Genomic DNA, 14,551 nt, shown 5'->3' on the forward strand with positions numbered 1-14,551 from the left:
AGGGGGGGTACCAGTGCTCTCATCTGCCCCCCCTACCCATCACCTAAACAGGGAACACTGCTGTTAGGGGGTGCACCAATGCTCACAGGGGGTGCACGTGCCCCACCTGTGCATCCCCTATGCTTCGCCACTGATGGCAGCCTTGTTCCTACTCAGACACAGCAGGCCTTTTAAAAGAGTTCACAACTTCCTGCGTGGTACATAAGCTAGGGCAAATCAAGTCAATTTTAATTAATTTAATTCAGTGTTTTACCTTTATTTCACTCACAACACATAAACATTTATGTTATTCATATCAACAGGAGTCTCTCACAAAGGGACAAAGTAGAACAGCACTTTATTTTATTTTATTTTGCTACCTAGGCCTCATTCCTGTCTCAGTTAATGGAGTCATTCCATTGAAGCTAACTGAAAATGTCTTAAGGGACAGAAAAATTAAACCAGTCAAAGGGGGACAAGTTGTTTATTGTTTTTTTAACAAGCATGGAGAGGAGCCAACAACTGTACTGTTGCTGCCTTGTGCTGTTAGGGGAGAAAGACAGTGTTAAAAGAGTCCAGTAAACTCCTTATTAAGTAAGGCAGGGTTGCTCAGCCACTGGCCCTGATGATGACTGTGAAGCTTAAGTTGATCTGGGCCTACTCACAAAAGTTAAACTACAAAAATATTGATGACAATTGCATAGTACAAGATGTGTTTGCAGTTGGACCTTCTGAAAACAAATAATAAGGCATCACTTACAGTGCATCTATGATGATTTTAGGCAGGCTTCTGTGTGTTTGGTATGTAACTGTGTAAAATGTCTATCCTCGATTATTTAGTATAGTAAATAGTTCTTTCCAATTAACTTGTGTTTATGTGCAGGAAGAAACATTCTCCATATGGGTTTTGATAGGTGTTTCTTCCTGATTTACTTTTGTTTTGCCTCAGTGGTTCCCTTGATCTTCCAAGGACAACTCCTAAAAACCTTTGTGTTTTTCCTGGTTGATAAGCACTTTCTTGATATATTCCAACTCAGTACAAATCGATAACCTCCTGTTACTGAGGAAGGTAATTCAATGAAAATTGGGACTTTCTGATAACCAATAATGAACAGTTTGACTAACAGGATTTTCCTCTTAAATGTTGCTTGTGTTTCTCTCTTGATTTACACAGCTACAAAAAGGCTTTGAAGATGTTGGGCTAAAGGGTGTAAAAGGGGAATGAAGCAGTTAACAGGGTGCACTTTAAGAATGTGAAATAATTCTGACAAAAACAGCTACTGGACCCAGCTGATCTTCTGGTGAACAGATGCACATCTTGAGAAGCTGATGAGACTGTGACTGCCTTTTTGCCTTTATTGGTGAGATACTATCACTTTTACAGCTAAACATACTGGACTTTGCTTTGCTTTAGGCTCATTTAACAGTGAATAGTTGTAGTAAATAAAGGCTTTCTGTCATTTATCAAATGAGTTGTCATGTTAATTCTTTATACACTAGTCCTGAATCCCATTTCATAATTTAACAGGCCCGCAGGCAAAATTCAGCCTATGGATCCATGGCATCTGGATCCTCATGGGTTGGAAAATTTGGCAACAGGGGAGCGGTGGAAGCTCCGTGCAGCAGGATCCAGCCCCACCTTAGTCACTGTTGTGCAACAGGATCTTGGCCAGACACCCCCCCAAATCAGGCCAGGCTGCTCCCCCCCTCCAACCAGATCAGGGCCTCAATGCTTTGCTCCTACCCCCACACGTCTCAATCAGGGCCACTCTGCCTTCCCTCCTCCCCAGCTCAGGACCAAGCCTCTCTCCCCTGCCCCCTCCCAGGCAGACAGATCAGGGTCAGGCTGTGCACAACCCTCCATGGCCAGATTGGGGCCCTGCCACAACAGCACCATGTGTGAGATGAAGCCCAGCAGCCCAGTCTGGCTTGGGGACGGACAGAAAACTGCCCATCTGGCCCACACGGTAAAAAGGTTGGGCACGGCTGGAATAAGGAGTTTTTGAGGCCCTACAACAGTGATTCTCAGTCGGGGCCTCGCTACATTGCAGACAGTTAGGGAGGTGGGGCCTGACTCCAAAGAGGTTGAGAACAGCTGCTGGGAGGGGACCCCCAAAGCTTCTCCAGGCATCCTCTGGAAACCATTGCCAGAGGGGCTGCCCCACGAAGGGCACTGCTCCTCCACCTCTCCCGACTCAGGGCCCCTCATGGCAGCAGAAGCAACACCCCAGGCGCTTCTGTAAGGGGTGTAAAACCCAATGTGCCTATTCCAGGACTTCCCCCTCCTTGCAGAGAAGCCGGGATCACCCAGACAGGACCAACCCTGACTCCTTCCCCCCGCCTGGCTGAGAAGCCCCACCCCCTGAGGAGCCCCCCCCCATGACGCCACACGCAGGCCTGCCACCGCCCAGCAACTATCGAGAGCGGGAGGGCTACGCCTAGCCAGGCGCACAGGGAGGGAAGGGGGATATTTCCGCTCACGTGATTTCCGGCAGGGCACTCTAGTTGGCCGCGCACTTCGATGCTCCCCAGGTGCTGCGGCCGCAGTCCGCCCTGGCGCTGGCGGAGCATGCGCAGAAGCCGAGCGTGCCCTAGCAACCGCCTGGGTGACAGTAGCAACCGGAATGGTGAGGGAGGCGGCGCGCGGGGCCCGGCTGGGGCCGGGGCCGGGGCCGGGGCCGGGGCCGGGGCTGGGGGCGCCTCGAGTCCGGCCGGGGTGCTCCGAGCCTGAGGTGGCTGGAAGCTCGGCCGGCCGGCCCCGGGGCGCGGGGCCTCTCCCCGGCTCGGCTTGGCCGGGCGGCCGCTGCCCCAGGCGGGGCGGCCCCAGGAGCGCCGGCGGGGCCGTGCTGGGCCTGGGCCGGCAGCAGACACTTGGGGCAGCCCCTCGGGCCCGCGGTACCACGCGTGGACGCTGCCGACGTGGCTGAGTTGCGGGTCACCCCGCCCGGGGCAGAGCGGGTGTTTCTGCGGGGGGGTTGTTTCCACGCCTTCGTTGATAGTTGTCAGTGTCCCTGCAAACGCAGCTGTTCGGCGGGATGTTTTTAGCCCTCGGTGGCTTGGCATAATCGGTAGCGTAGGATTCGGGTGACTCGGCCTGCCTTGAACCTCAGTCGAGGCGACTCAGGTTGGTCCTGAGGCCGCACGGACCATTGGGCACCTTTGGTGTAGCAATAACTGTCCCCCATTCTTGTACAATCTGCCAGTGTTAATCCCCTCTGGTCTTTGATGCTGGTGGTCCAGCATGTCCTAGGTCTTCCTCATCTTGGTCCGTCCACAGCCCCCTGCAGGATGGCAAATCAGCCTGTGCGGGGCCCAGATGTGGCAGGGGTAGGGGTAGGAGAGGGGTTGGCGAGGTTGCCCCACCCCAGGGATGGCCCAGGTTCTAGGTATAGATTAAATAAGCATGGTGAGAGAAGACAGCCTTGGTGTACTTCTACTGATGTTGGGAGTCACTGTAGGAAAATTGTTCGTTCCCAGGTGAAGTTAGTCTCAGAAATGGGCTTGTTCATGTCAGATTTACAGCGAGGTCAGTTGTGCACCATGTCTCAGATGGGTGAAGCTCTCCAGTGGCAGGAAGAGAAGATGTATTGGCTGCGTCCACATGAGCATGGACATTGGGTTCCCCGGGGACAAGTAGCAGTGGGATACCTTGTGCTACCACTAGTTGTCCCCTGGGAATGCCTGTGCCACGTGCCCTCTGGTGTGCGGCAGGTTACCTTGGGTGGGGTAGGGGAGGCTCAGGTCAGCACTGGGCTGGCCCCAGCAACATTACCTGGGGTCCTGGGGGGCTCCTGGGGCTGCAGCAGTGGCAATCCTGCCGCTCGGAGCCTGGCTGACAGCCGGAGTATGGCTCTGGCTGGCCAGGCTCTGGTTTTGACCAGCTCACGCTGTTCCTGTGTGTGCTGCTCCTTTTTTTTTTTTTGTGCAGGTTTTTTGACCCATGGATATCCATGGGTCAAAAAAAACCCCTTGCGCTGCTCCCTTGCAGCACAGAAAACACCTGCATGTGCAGCATGCATCTGTGGTGCCACATACTGTACAGCTGCGCTGGTTTGGGTGTGGCTGTTGGGGCTGTTCTTTGGGGTAAATTCAAGTCAACGCCAAGAAACTCTGAGCTATGCTCCCTAGTTAGACATGTAAATCTTCAGGGGACGGTGAATAATCTTCTGTCTATACTTCAATTATATCTGGACCCTCAACTGAAGGCATGTATGTGCCTACCATTTGGGACCTGGTTACCTGAGAGACCCCCTCTCTCACTGTACTGTACTGCCACTCATGAGATAAGCAGAGATGTTCGAGCCTGAGTTTAAAGAAAGGAGGAAAATGACAGGCTGTTTTCTGTGACAGATTCTTGACTCAGGAATATTGTTCCTTCATTGGTATGCGTATTAAAATCAGAATTTGTTAAACTCTTGAGCATTCTACATGTTTCTGTCTCTTCCTTAACATTGGGTTGAAGGTACATTGAGAATCTCATGGTTTCTAATTTGGTGGTGATATTTTTGGTGAGACAAAATTCTGTTGTTACTGTAGGATAGCTCATTAAAAGACCTATATAGTAGCTTTCAGATTTTTCTGTATGTCTTTTAGTAACGTAAAGGGTTCAGACTTACAAATGTTTATGGAGAAATTCAGCTAAAATAAGAAAATTCCATAACCTACTTCTGGTCCTTTGCAACATGGGTAAAGTTCTCGTCAGTGCATCTCAGAAAGGCCTAGTCTATAAAAGGATAAAATGGTAGCCTTCCAGATACAAAACTCAGTGATTATTCACTGGTACAGACAGTGTGCTTTGCTAAGAGCATTAAACCAAATTCATCACTAAGAAAACTTTCACTGAATTCAGAGGAGTTATATCATGTACAGAGAATTTGATGTAGTGTTCAGTGTCTTGGATTACCCACATCTACAGAGAGAATAGACAAGATTCTGATGTGCTTGTCTGTGTGGGATATGCATCTGCATATAACAAAAGCAACTGCACCACTTCTGAACTTCTTGTTGACTGACCCACTGAGTGAATGAATAAAATTAAGAGCAGATTTTGAATGGTGGTTCTTTATTCTGGCTTCTTAAAATTGGCTATAGGAAGATAAACTATTTAAAAAGAATACACTAAAGATTCTTTTTCTTTTCTTTTCAAGGCAAAAGCAACAACTATCAAGGAAGCTCTAGCCAGATGGGTAAGTACAAGAACAGTGTGTGTGGGAGTGTTTGTGGTACTCAGTGGCACAGATCTTAGTTGCAGCTAGAGTGGCTTTGTGCAGTTTGGCAAGTTCACTACAATAACACTGAAGCACCAGCCACCAAATAAGATTAAGGAAGTAACATTCTTTTATGAATATGAAAAGGCATTTGAACTCCTGAGCTCTCTTCTTGTTAAATTCCTCTGATCATCAAAGACCCATCCCATTTTGGCCTCTTGTCTAACACTGCCAAATTGTATGTTGAAGTAAGATCCGGAGCTGCAAGATTTGTGCTGCAGAATGTTTTCCAGTTTTTGTCCTTGGTTTACACACCATTCACTCTTGATCATCTAATCAGAATTTGTCCCTAGCACAAAATAACCAAGTAGGAAATCCTGACCCTCAGTGGGGGTTTGCCATTAGATACAGTGGAATTAGGAAATCATTCTAAGGGTGGAATAAAGCAAAAATCCCCACAATAACTTTATTAAAAGCCAGTTCAGAATTAAATACTCTGAAGGTTAAAAATGATTCTTAGATGTAATACTCGCAGGTGATATTTCCCAGGCTAAGGGTCCATTATATTGTCTGTGATGCAGTTCTTGTTTATCTTAACAGCAAGGTGGTTGTTTTGTTTTTTTTTTTACTGTTCTTCAAGTACACTGTCAATACAGATCCTTGTTTTTTGGGATGCCTTTAAGGACTCAGAGCCTCCAAATTAAGTCTGGAAGCTATAGAAGGTTCTGGGTTTTTTGGAGATCATCAAACAGTAAGGTGAAATACTTTACTTCCCACTGAAATCCCAAAGAGTTTTCCACTGATCTCAACGTGCTTTAGATCAGGACATGTGTGTCATTCCCCCTTCCATTCTTCCTCCTCCACCCAACAACACACACTCCATCCCCACCCCCATCCCCCAGCCTACATACTGGTACATTCGAATTCATATCTTTTGCTAGAGCAGCTATTTACAGTGGTTTGTTTCTAGAACATTCTGGGCTTGGTGTGGAGTGTGCAGGTTGAACACAAGAGTACTGTAAATCTGCATGATCCTCAATTACAGGGGAGTAGATTCTTACTTCTTAGTTTCGGTATTGCTTAATGCTCTGTGTTTCTTTCAGTCTAAGGTTATGAAAACTTCACTCCTGGCATCACAGTGGGAGAAAAATGCAAAATCTTACAGAGTGTACTACTTCTAGTAATTTGAATTAAATAAGATTCTGACTCTTTCCACTCTTGTGCCCTAACATTTTTTTTTAAGTTGATCAGAGGTAACAGAAATGTATCAAAAGGTTTGATCAGTGTTAAGGAAGGAGCATTGAGAAGGCTTTGAGTTCAGGATGTTCCTTTTTAATTACCCTCCTCCCTATACCCCACCTATGTCTCTGAGGCAGGCAGTGGAACTTGATCTCAAGTCTTGACTGCATTCCAACCTACTGTTTGTCCTGTATTAGAATTTACTTCTATTAATTGTACTTTAAAAGCGGATTGATTCAAATCTAAGTGATGTAACTCTTCTAACAGGAAGCTTTAATTGAATTGTTTTGTATCTGTGCTTGTTGTTGTTTTCCTAAAGAGAAATTGATTCTCATTATTTGGTACAAGATGGTACTTCCTTTTACCTAGCAGAAGGCTGTACTAAAGCTATTCATATTTAGTTAATTAAAATTTAAAATTAGAACTCCAAATAATTGTTTAATTTTTATAATATGTTAGAAAATGGTAAATGACACATCTCTAATTTTCTAGATTTATTTTTTCCTCCGGATGATTTGTAGAAAGCTAAATTTGGACTGAAATTAGAATTCAATTACAATGCACAAATGGGATTTTTAAATTGTTATTGGTTAGTTATGTCACAACCCAAGGGTGTGATTTTTTGTTTGTGTGTGCTTCGGCACTGCTAAATTATTTTCCCGCCGTTTGTAGCTTTCTTTGCAGGGTGCATTTCTTCGTTGCAGCACAGAAATGCACATTGCAAGGAGTTCCCGCCGTTTGTATTTAAATTTGTGCCCCACTATTGGTCAGTTCTAAATTATTCCTATGTGGCGGCTAGCAATTGGCTTGCTGGCCGTACAAGAGGCTTGAGTGGTTTCCGCCCAAGTCGGAGAACTTTGAGCACGCTGCAAAGTGCCTCTAAGGAGATTTGACTTGCGGCTAGCTGATCGATAGACTGATCACCTATCAATTCTTCTCCCCGTCGCCGAACGATCCCTCGACGTACCCTTCCCTGCGCGCAAAAGTTCCACAGAGCCTTGAAAAATTTGTGTGAGCGAATCAGAGTTCTTTCAGAGTCCTTAAACTAGGATTTATGCGAAATATTCCTGGAAACGTTCCAGCCTACACCGCGACCATCTTCGGTGTAAATAAATAATCTTAAACAACCATTAAGCGTCCGTGCCTAATTCTAGCGCGCCGCCTGCCTTCCCCGGCCCGGCGTGTCCGGGCTGCTGGCCACAGCCCGCGCTGTACAAAAGGGCCTCGGATCGTTCCCGGCCCGCACGTGGTGACGAGGATGGGATTAGGAGAAGGCACGCTGGAGCTAGAATTAGTTAAGAACTGCCCTTGGCACAGTGGAAAACGCCAAGTAGAAAATTTCATGGAACTGGAGGCGCATATCGCTTACCACCAGGCGGGCAGAACGGGTGAGAGATTTATCAGTGGATGTCTTTCGCTGAAGGGAGAAGAGGGAGCTTCCAAAGATGGAGCCCCGAGAGAGAGGGAAGTGTATTTTCACTCCGCGGCATTCGGGTGTATGATGAGCGATGAGCGGGTCCTGTTCAGGCCCCTCGACACTGTGTCCCTCGCCAGAGTCAACCCGGCGGGCTAAGTGAACCCGACCCTCACCCAGGAGCGTGCCCGTTGCCTAAGATACGCTCGGGAGAGTGAAGAACCGGTGCCAATCGGTCGGTTCTCCCCCTTCATGGTGGCGTCTAGATTGAGGGGTCGCGAGCTTCCATCCGAGCTCCGCGAAGATCTGGAGACAGAGGAACGCGCTGCAGATGAGAAGGTGGCCCCACAATATGACAAGGGGGGAGTGTTAACTGCAACTTTTCGTACTATAACTGATTTAATGAATAAGAATTTAAGTTTGAAAGCCCAGCTGCGTATGGCTGTTCGAGCGGTCAGAGAAGTGGCTGAGAAAAAGGATCCTGAAGCACCGGTCCAAGATGGCACCGAGCAAGAGGGAGACCGCGTGGAAGAACCGGAAGAGAAGGGTGGAGCTTCGAAGGAACCCGCGAGAGTTCGGTCAGCGACTCTGCCCACCAACGCAGTGTCGTTCCCAGCGACCCCGCCCATCGACGCAGCGCCGTTTCTGACGACCACGCCTTCCTGCCGACAAAAGGGAGAATCGAGCGGAGGAGTGCACCTGCCTCTCCTGCCTGAAGCAATAACAACAGCAATGACTCCCGCAGCAGTAGTCCAGCCTGTAACAACATTGACTCCCGAAAGAGCAGCTCGTCCTGAAACAATGATCAACCCAGTGACTGATGCACAAGATGCCGCCACCAGTCGCATTCGTGCTTGGACAGAGTTACAGGAGCTGTACAAAGAATCTGAAATGGAGTCTGACGAGGCTATAGTCTTATGGCTAGAACTCATGTCTATGGAGTTTGAGCTTGACTAACCGCCTTGTTGTATGGAAATTTTGTAAATATTTTGTTATACGTTAACTTATTTTTTGAGAGTTTTTGTTTACAGATCCAGAATTCAAAGTGCATGGTGAAGGAAAGCCCCAAGAAGGATAACATCATTGAAAGAAGTGAGGGCCTGACACGCGACTTCGCCATGACGCCCACTGAAGCCCTGATCGTGCAGTTTTTTGTTATGAATCTGATTATGTGTATATGTATTTGTGTTGGTTATTATTTGGTTCGATCCCTAGAGGACGAACTTCTTATGTTAGTGGATTTTGTGTTTACCCATTTTGTTCGACGACCCGTGATAAGAGCTCTTGATTACTCGAGTGACGAGCGTGCAGCATAATTTAGCTATGCCTTCAGCAAGGGGGGACGTCACAACCCAAGGGTGTGATTTTTGTGTGTGCTTCGGCACTGCTAAATTATTTTCCCGCCGTTTGTAGCTTTCTTTGCAGGGTGCATTTCTTCGTTGCAGCACAGAAATGCACGTTGCAAGGAGTTCCCGCCATTTGTATTTAAATTTGTGCCCCACTATTGGTCAGTTCTAAATTATTCCTGTGGCGGCTAGCGATTGGCTTGCTGGCCGTACAAGAGGCTTGAGTGGTTTCCACCCAAGTCGGAGAACTTTGAGCATGCTGCAAAGTGCCTCTAAGGAGATTTGACTTGTGGCTAGCTGATCGATAGACTGATCACCTATCGATTCTTCTCCCCGTCGCCGAACGATCCCTCGACGTACCCTTCCCTGCGCGCAAAAGTTCCACGGAGCCTCGAAAACTTCGTGTGAGTGAATCAGAGTTCTTTCAGAGTCCTGAAACTAGGATTTATGCGAGGTATTCCTGGAAACGTTCCAGCCTACACCGCGACCATCTTCGGTGTAAGTAAATAATCTTAAACAACCATTAAGCGTCCGTGCCTAATTCTAGCGCGCCGCCTGCCTTCCCCGACCCGGTGTGTCTGGGCTGCTGGCCACAGCCCGCGGTGCACAAAAGGGCCTCGGATCGTTCCCGGCCCGCACAAGTTAACTAAAACAAATTTAAATATACTAAATATAAAGGAAAAATGTTTTTCATTTAGAACTGATTTTTATTAAGCAAAAACCGGTTATTTTTAGTGAATTGAACTGATTGTTTCTCATCATCATGTGGTTCCTCTTAGTTCTAGCTCTAATAGCCATCCTCGTGCACCTCATTTTAATTTGGATAAGTTATGAAGAAAAAAATAAGGTTTCTTGTCTTTTTTATTTCCCAGTTGGTCTCTCAACTATGAATGAACTAATCATTGAACTGAACTAGCTGAATAAACTGAAATGAAGAAAACCGTTCCTCTGTATCTGCACAAGAGGATACTACTTTCAAACGTTGGCTTAGTACCTAAATAAACTATGACTCCAAAGGGCCAGACACTACTTACAGCTCATCGTTTGACTTTTTTTTAAATCTGTGGAGTAAATGTGCTATATTACTAGGAGTGAGTATAAGAGAATCCTATAGGCGTGGAGGGGGAAAATCAGGAAGACCAAAGCATGAATTCAGATGCAGCTAGCAAGGCTTATAAAAGGCAACCCCTCTGCTTCTCAACTGGCTACTGCTGCCTCCAGGTAAAACTGCCCTGCATGTCTGCTGCAGTCAGCCTAAAAAGGGCTGTACCACGTACACAGTCTTCTTGCACTAGGGCTCTCTGCTAACCCTAAAACAGATAGAGCTGGCTTGGGCTGTCCTGCCCCTTCCCCACCCTCTTCCCAGAAACAGAGGCACTTGATTGGAACTGTGCTTTTGGCTGCTGTTTCTAGGAGGTACACAAGGAGAGCCAGACCAGGAAGCATACTATGTACCAAGCCAAATCTGCCTGTTTTAGGGTTATCAGAGAACCGCATTGCAGCAGGAATGCATGCATGATGCATCCCTGGGTATGGGGCAGTTCTACCTGGCTGCTGCCACAGCAGCCTCTGTATCACAGCATCCCTGATGAGATCTCACAACACCCCAGTTGAGAATCACTTAGGCTATTCTCTCTGAGACCTCATGAAGGTCAGGCAAGGTCCTAAGATATTGGAAAAAGGCAAATACAGTGCCCATCTTTAAGAAATAGAAGGAGGAGGGTCCAGGGAATTACAGACCAGCCTGTTGAACCTCAGTACCCAGAAAAATTATGGAGCATATGTGACAGACTTTGGTTTTGTTGCAATATTTCTGGGTTTGTTGTGTTCATAGTTTAATAATTTTTCATGCCTCAGTTTCCCTGACTAGCTTGTACATGGTGAAAAAAGGGGTTAATTTTATTTGAAACCAGATCACTTGGCAGGATCAGCCTAAGTGATCTAGTAGCGAATAGTGTGCCGTCAAGCAATAAAGAGCTAATTTGTCTATATTGACATACCAACTGGATTCTGGCTAAGCACCGGAAGAGACTCCCTGCTATTTTTTGGTGTCAAGAAGGCACTTGAGAGGAGAATTGTGCAAAGAGACTGGTCTTCAAAAACAGAGACATCCAAAGACAAGAGAAAGAAGCCTGAGAGCCCTGAGAGAGAATAGCTGGGGCTGTTTTTCCTGGCAGAGACTACCTGTGAGTTAGCCAGGGGTTTTCAGACCTGAGGACTCTGCCTGCTGTGTTCCTGTTAAATAATGGTTTTGTTTGAGATGAGCTGCCTGCTTCACTGCACGTGACTTTGGGTGCACCCTCTCCCCTTGAAAAGGTAACAACTCTCTCCAGGAGCTAAGCCAGAAGGTAGATCTCTGAAGAGGCATGGATAACCAGTGTATTGGGAGCCAAATTGCTGAGTCTTGACTTACAGTGTGGAAGCTATACCTGGGCTGGCTTCAGGGGGTACTTAACGAGACTATACAAGCTTGTTGAATCCAACCATGTGCACCTCTGGGGAAATCTGTGACAGCATGTCATCAAGGAATCTATTTCTTAACACTTAGAGAATAATAAGATGTTCAGGAACAGCCAATATAGAGTTATCAAGAACAAGTCATATCTCATCAGCCTGCTTTCCTTCTACAAGGTGACAGGCTTTGTAGATGAGGGAGAGCAGTGGATGTAATGTACCTCGACTTTGGTAAAGCTCTTGACACTGTTTCCCACAACATTTTCATTAGTAAGCTAGATGGAAGTATTGTGAAGTGGATATCTGATTAGTTGGATCTTTGTGCTTAAAACTGCAGTCATTCATGGCTCTCTGTCTAATTGGAAAGAAGTATTAATTGGGGTTCCACAGGTCTGCCCTAGGTCTGGTACTGTTTAAAATATCTGCTATTATGATTTGGAAGATGTGATTGAGTGCACACTCAAATTTTGTAGATGGAAATTTATTAGGAAGAAAGATATTAGGAAGAACTTTCAAACTAGGAGACTGGTTAAGCATTGTGGAATCCTAGTCCTTGGAACTTTTTAAGAACAGGTTATACAAACATTTGTCTGGAATAATTTAGACAGGGATGATCCTACACTGGAGGTCATCTGGGTTGGACCAGATGACCTCCAGAAGTCCCTTCTAGCCTGAATTTTTTTCTATTATTCTGTAAGCTACTTGAAAATTATTTTCCATTCAAATTATTTCAATGGATTAAAGTAAGTTTAGACCTTAATATAGGTTGTCATGATTTAATATTTAATTGTAAACAGAAAGTAGAATTCAGTGTCTCTCTACTGACCATTCCTTCCTTTCTTTTTTTTCCTTAGGAAGAAAAAAATAGCCTGAAGGCATCAGAGGCCAAGGAAGTGAAACTGTATGCCCAGGTTCCTCCTGTAGAAAAGATGGATGCATCTTTGTCCACACTTGTTAATTGCGAGTATGCTCTGTTTAAAAAAACAATCCTAGAAATACTAATTTTTATCATTATTTCTGGGGGGGTTTGCTGCCCTGTTTTCCTTACCTTTCTGTGTAGTTTTCATCTTAGCACCACTTCTTTTGAAGCTCTTCCATTCCTCTCATCCAAGCATCCTCCTACTTTTCAGCTTTATACTATCACTACTGTTTACCTGGGAAGAAAGGAAACACAATTCTTATGAATATTTACACAGACTTGGTATGAATACCAGTCCACGGACTGGCTAATAGATGGTATCCAGGTGTATCATTTTTATTCTGTATCTGCATTCCACATGTAGTGAACCTTGAGAACCTTTCAGTACTCCTGTAGACTTGTAGCTGCCACAAAGGCTATTGCTCATGTCTCTTTTTGAGATTGTTAACCAAAGTCTGCAGTGCCAAAATCAAGCTACTTGGGGGTTCCTTGTGAGCTTCTGTTCAGTAGTAAAAAATCCTTGAGGTTCTTGCATGCTGATTGTACTAAATTTTATTTTCTGTATTAACTTCCTAACAACTGAATGACAGACATACTGGGTGTGTTGATATGCCAAACCCTAGTGCCACACAGAGGTACCCAAACCAATTTGTTTAGAACTAGCTTGAGTCCAGAATCAGTGGCTAATTAACTAATAGCTATGCTACTTCTAGTAGCCAAGTCAGCTTTGGTATCTGTGCATGGTGCTGCTTTGTGCCAGACAGATATACCATATTGTTCCAATTATAAGTTGACCCTGCATCTAATCCAGACCTACATTTTCAGATTCAGTTTTTAGGAAAAACAACTTTTTCTCTGAATATAAGTTAATAACTACAGATAAAAACCTTGAACTACTGCTGCCCTTACAAATTCCTACAAGCAAATCAAATAACTCTGAAAAGGACCCAAAGGACTAAAAGCATGAAACATACTAAAATAAAAACTGCACTGAAAAAAAATTCTGACTTAGTATTTTTATTGTATGGATATAAATACTGCTAGTACAGAAGTCAACACTTTCTTAAACTTGATTATAAGTCAACTCTTTATATAAATCAGATGTAATTTTATTATTTTTTATGCTTGGGGTGTTAGATTTCTAGGCAGAACAATATGATATATGCTGAGTTCCTGGTCCACTACAATAATAGGAATTTTGATGTCTGAGTATAGGCTATTCATAACAATTAATTGGGCTCCTGTTTAGGACATTGCTTTCAATCAAAGGATATGCAAAGAGAACGTGGTCAGGTTAATTTTTGTATGATTAGGAAGGAAGAAGAAAAATGAAGCTGAATTGCAGCTTCACAAAGAAAGGTTTGGGGAACACTTAACTTGCCTTTGAACTGGACCTAAAAAAAGAGGATCCTATGCATATGAAAAACAACTGGTAAGAAGATCTCAAAAGTATAAATAAATTTTAGAAGGAGGGTTAATATGAGGATAAGAAAAGGGTTTTATACATACAAAGTTGGTTTGCTACATAATCAGAGAAAAGTAAAATAAGATTTTATTCTAAGAAAGTCTTGTTTTTAAGAACTTTTTTTGATCTGATGATTCTTATCATTCTGTTAACATAAGCTATTAATTACTCTTATTTTTAAAGGAAATTGTCTTTGTCTACAAACTGCATTGAAAAAATCGCCAACTTGAACGGCCTAAGTAAGTGATATGTCAGTGACTGCTTTTTCCCTAGTTGTTTGGACTTACTTGTATTCCATAACACGTCCAGCCTTTGACGTTGTCTTGATTATCATCTCTAATCTCCGTCCCCCAAAATTAAAGGTGATCATTAAAAATTGCATCAATATTATCATCAGAGGTGGGTCTTGGAATAACCTGTGCCCATGCAGAAGGTCGAAAGTGTTTTCTCTGTACAAGTGTCAAGATATATTGCCACACGTATGACCTCACTCAATTCTAATCTTCAATATCTAGACAAGTCTAAAGA

General features: G+C 44.9%; 1 protein-coding gene across 1 annotated transcript in view; it reads left to right on the forward strand.

The window, feature by feature from the left end:
- The first annotated feature begins 2,396 nt into the window (after positions 1 to 2,396).
- Positions 2,397 to 14,551, forward strand: part of DNAL1 (dynein axonemal light chain 1) — a 29,762-nt gene continuing 17,607 nt past the window's right edge. The window contains exons 1-4 of the mRNA XM_006272554.4: positions 2,397 to 2,606; positions 5,127 to 5,165; positions 12,494 to 12,603; positions 14,207 to 14,262. Coding sequence (XP_006272616.1) covers positions 2,604 to 2,606; positions 5,127 to 5,165; positions 12,494 to 12,603; positions 14,207 to 14,262 — 208 coding nt within the window. The 5' untranslated portion in view covers positions 2,397 to 2,603. The remainder of the gene's footprint in view (positions 2,607 to 5,126; positions 5,166 to 12,493; positions 12,604 to 14,206; positions 14,263 to 14,551) is intronic.

This window comes from Alligator mississippiensis, chromosome 2, assembly GCF_030867095.1.
Source record: "Alligator mississippiensis isolate rAllMis1 chromosome 2, rAllMis1, whole genome shotgun sequence".
Lineage (NCBI taxonomy): Eukaryota > Metazoa > Chordata > Crocodylia > Alligatoridae > Alligator > Alligator mississippiensis.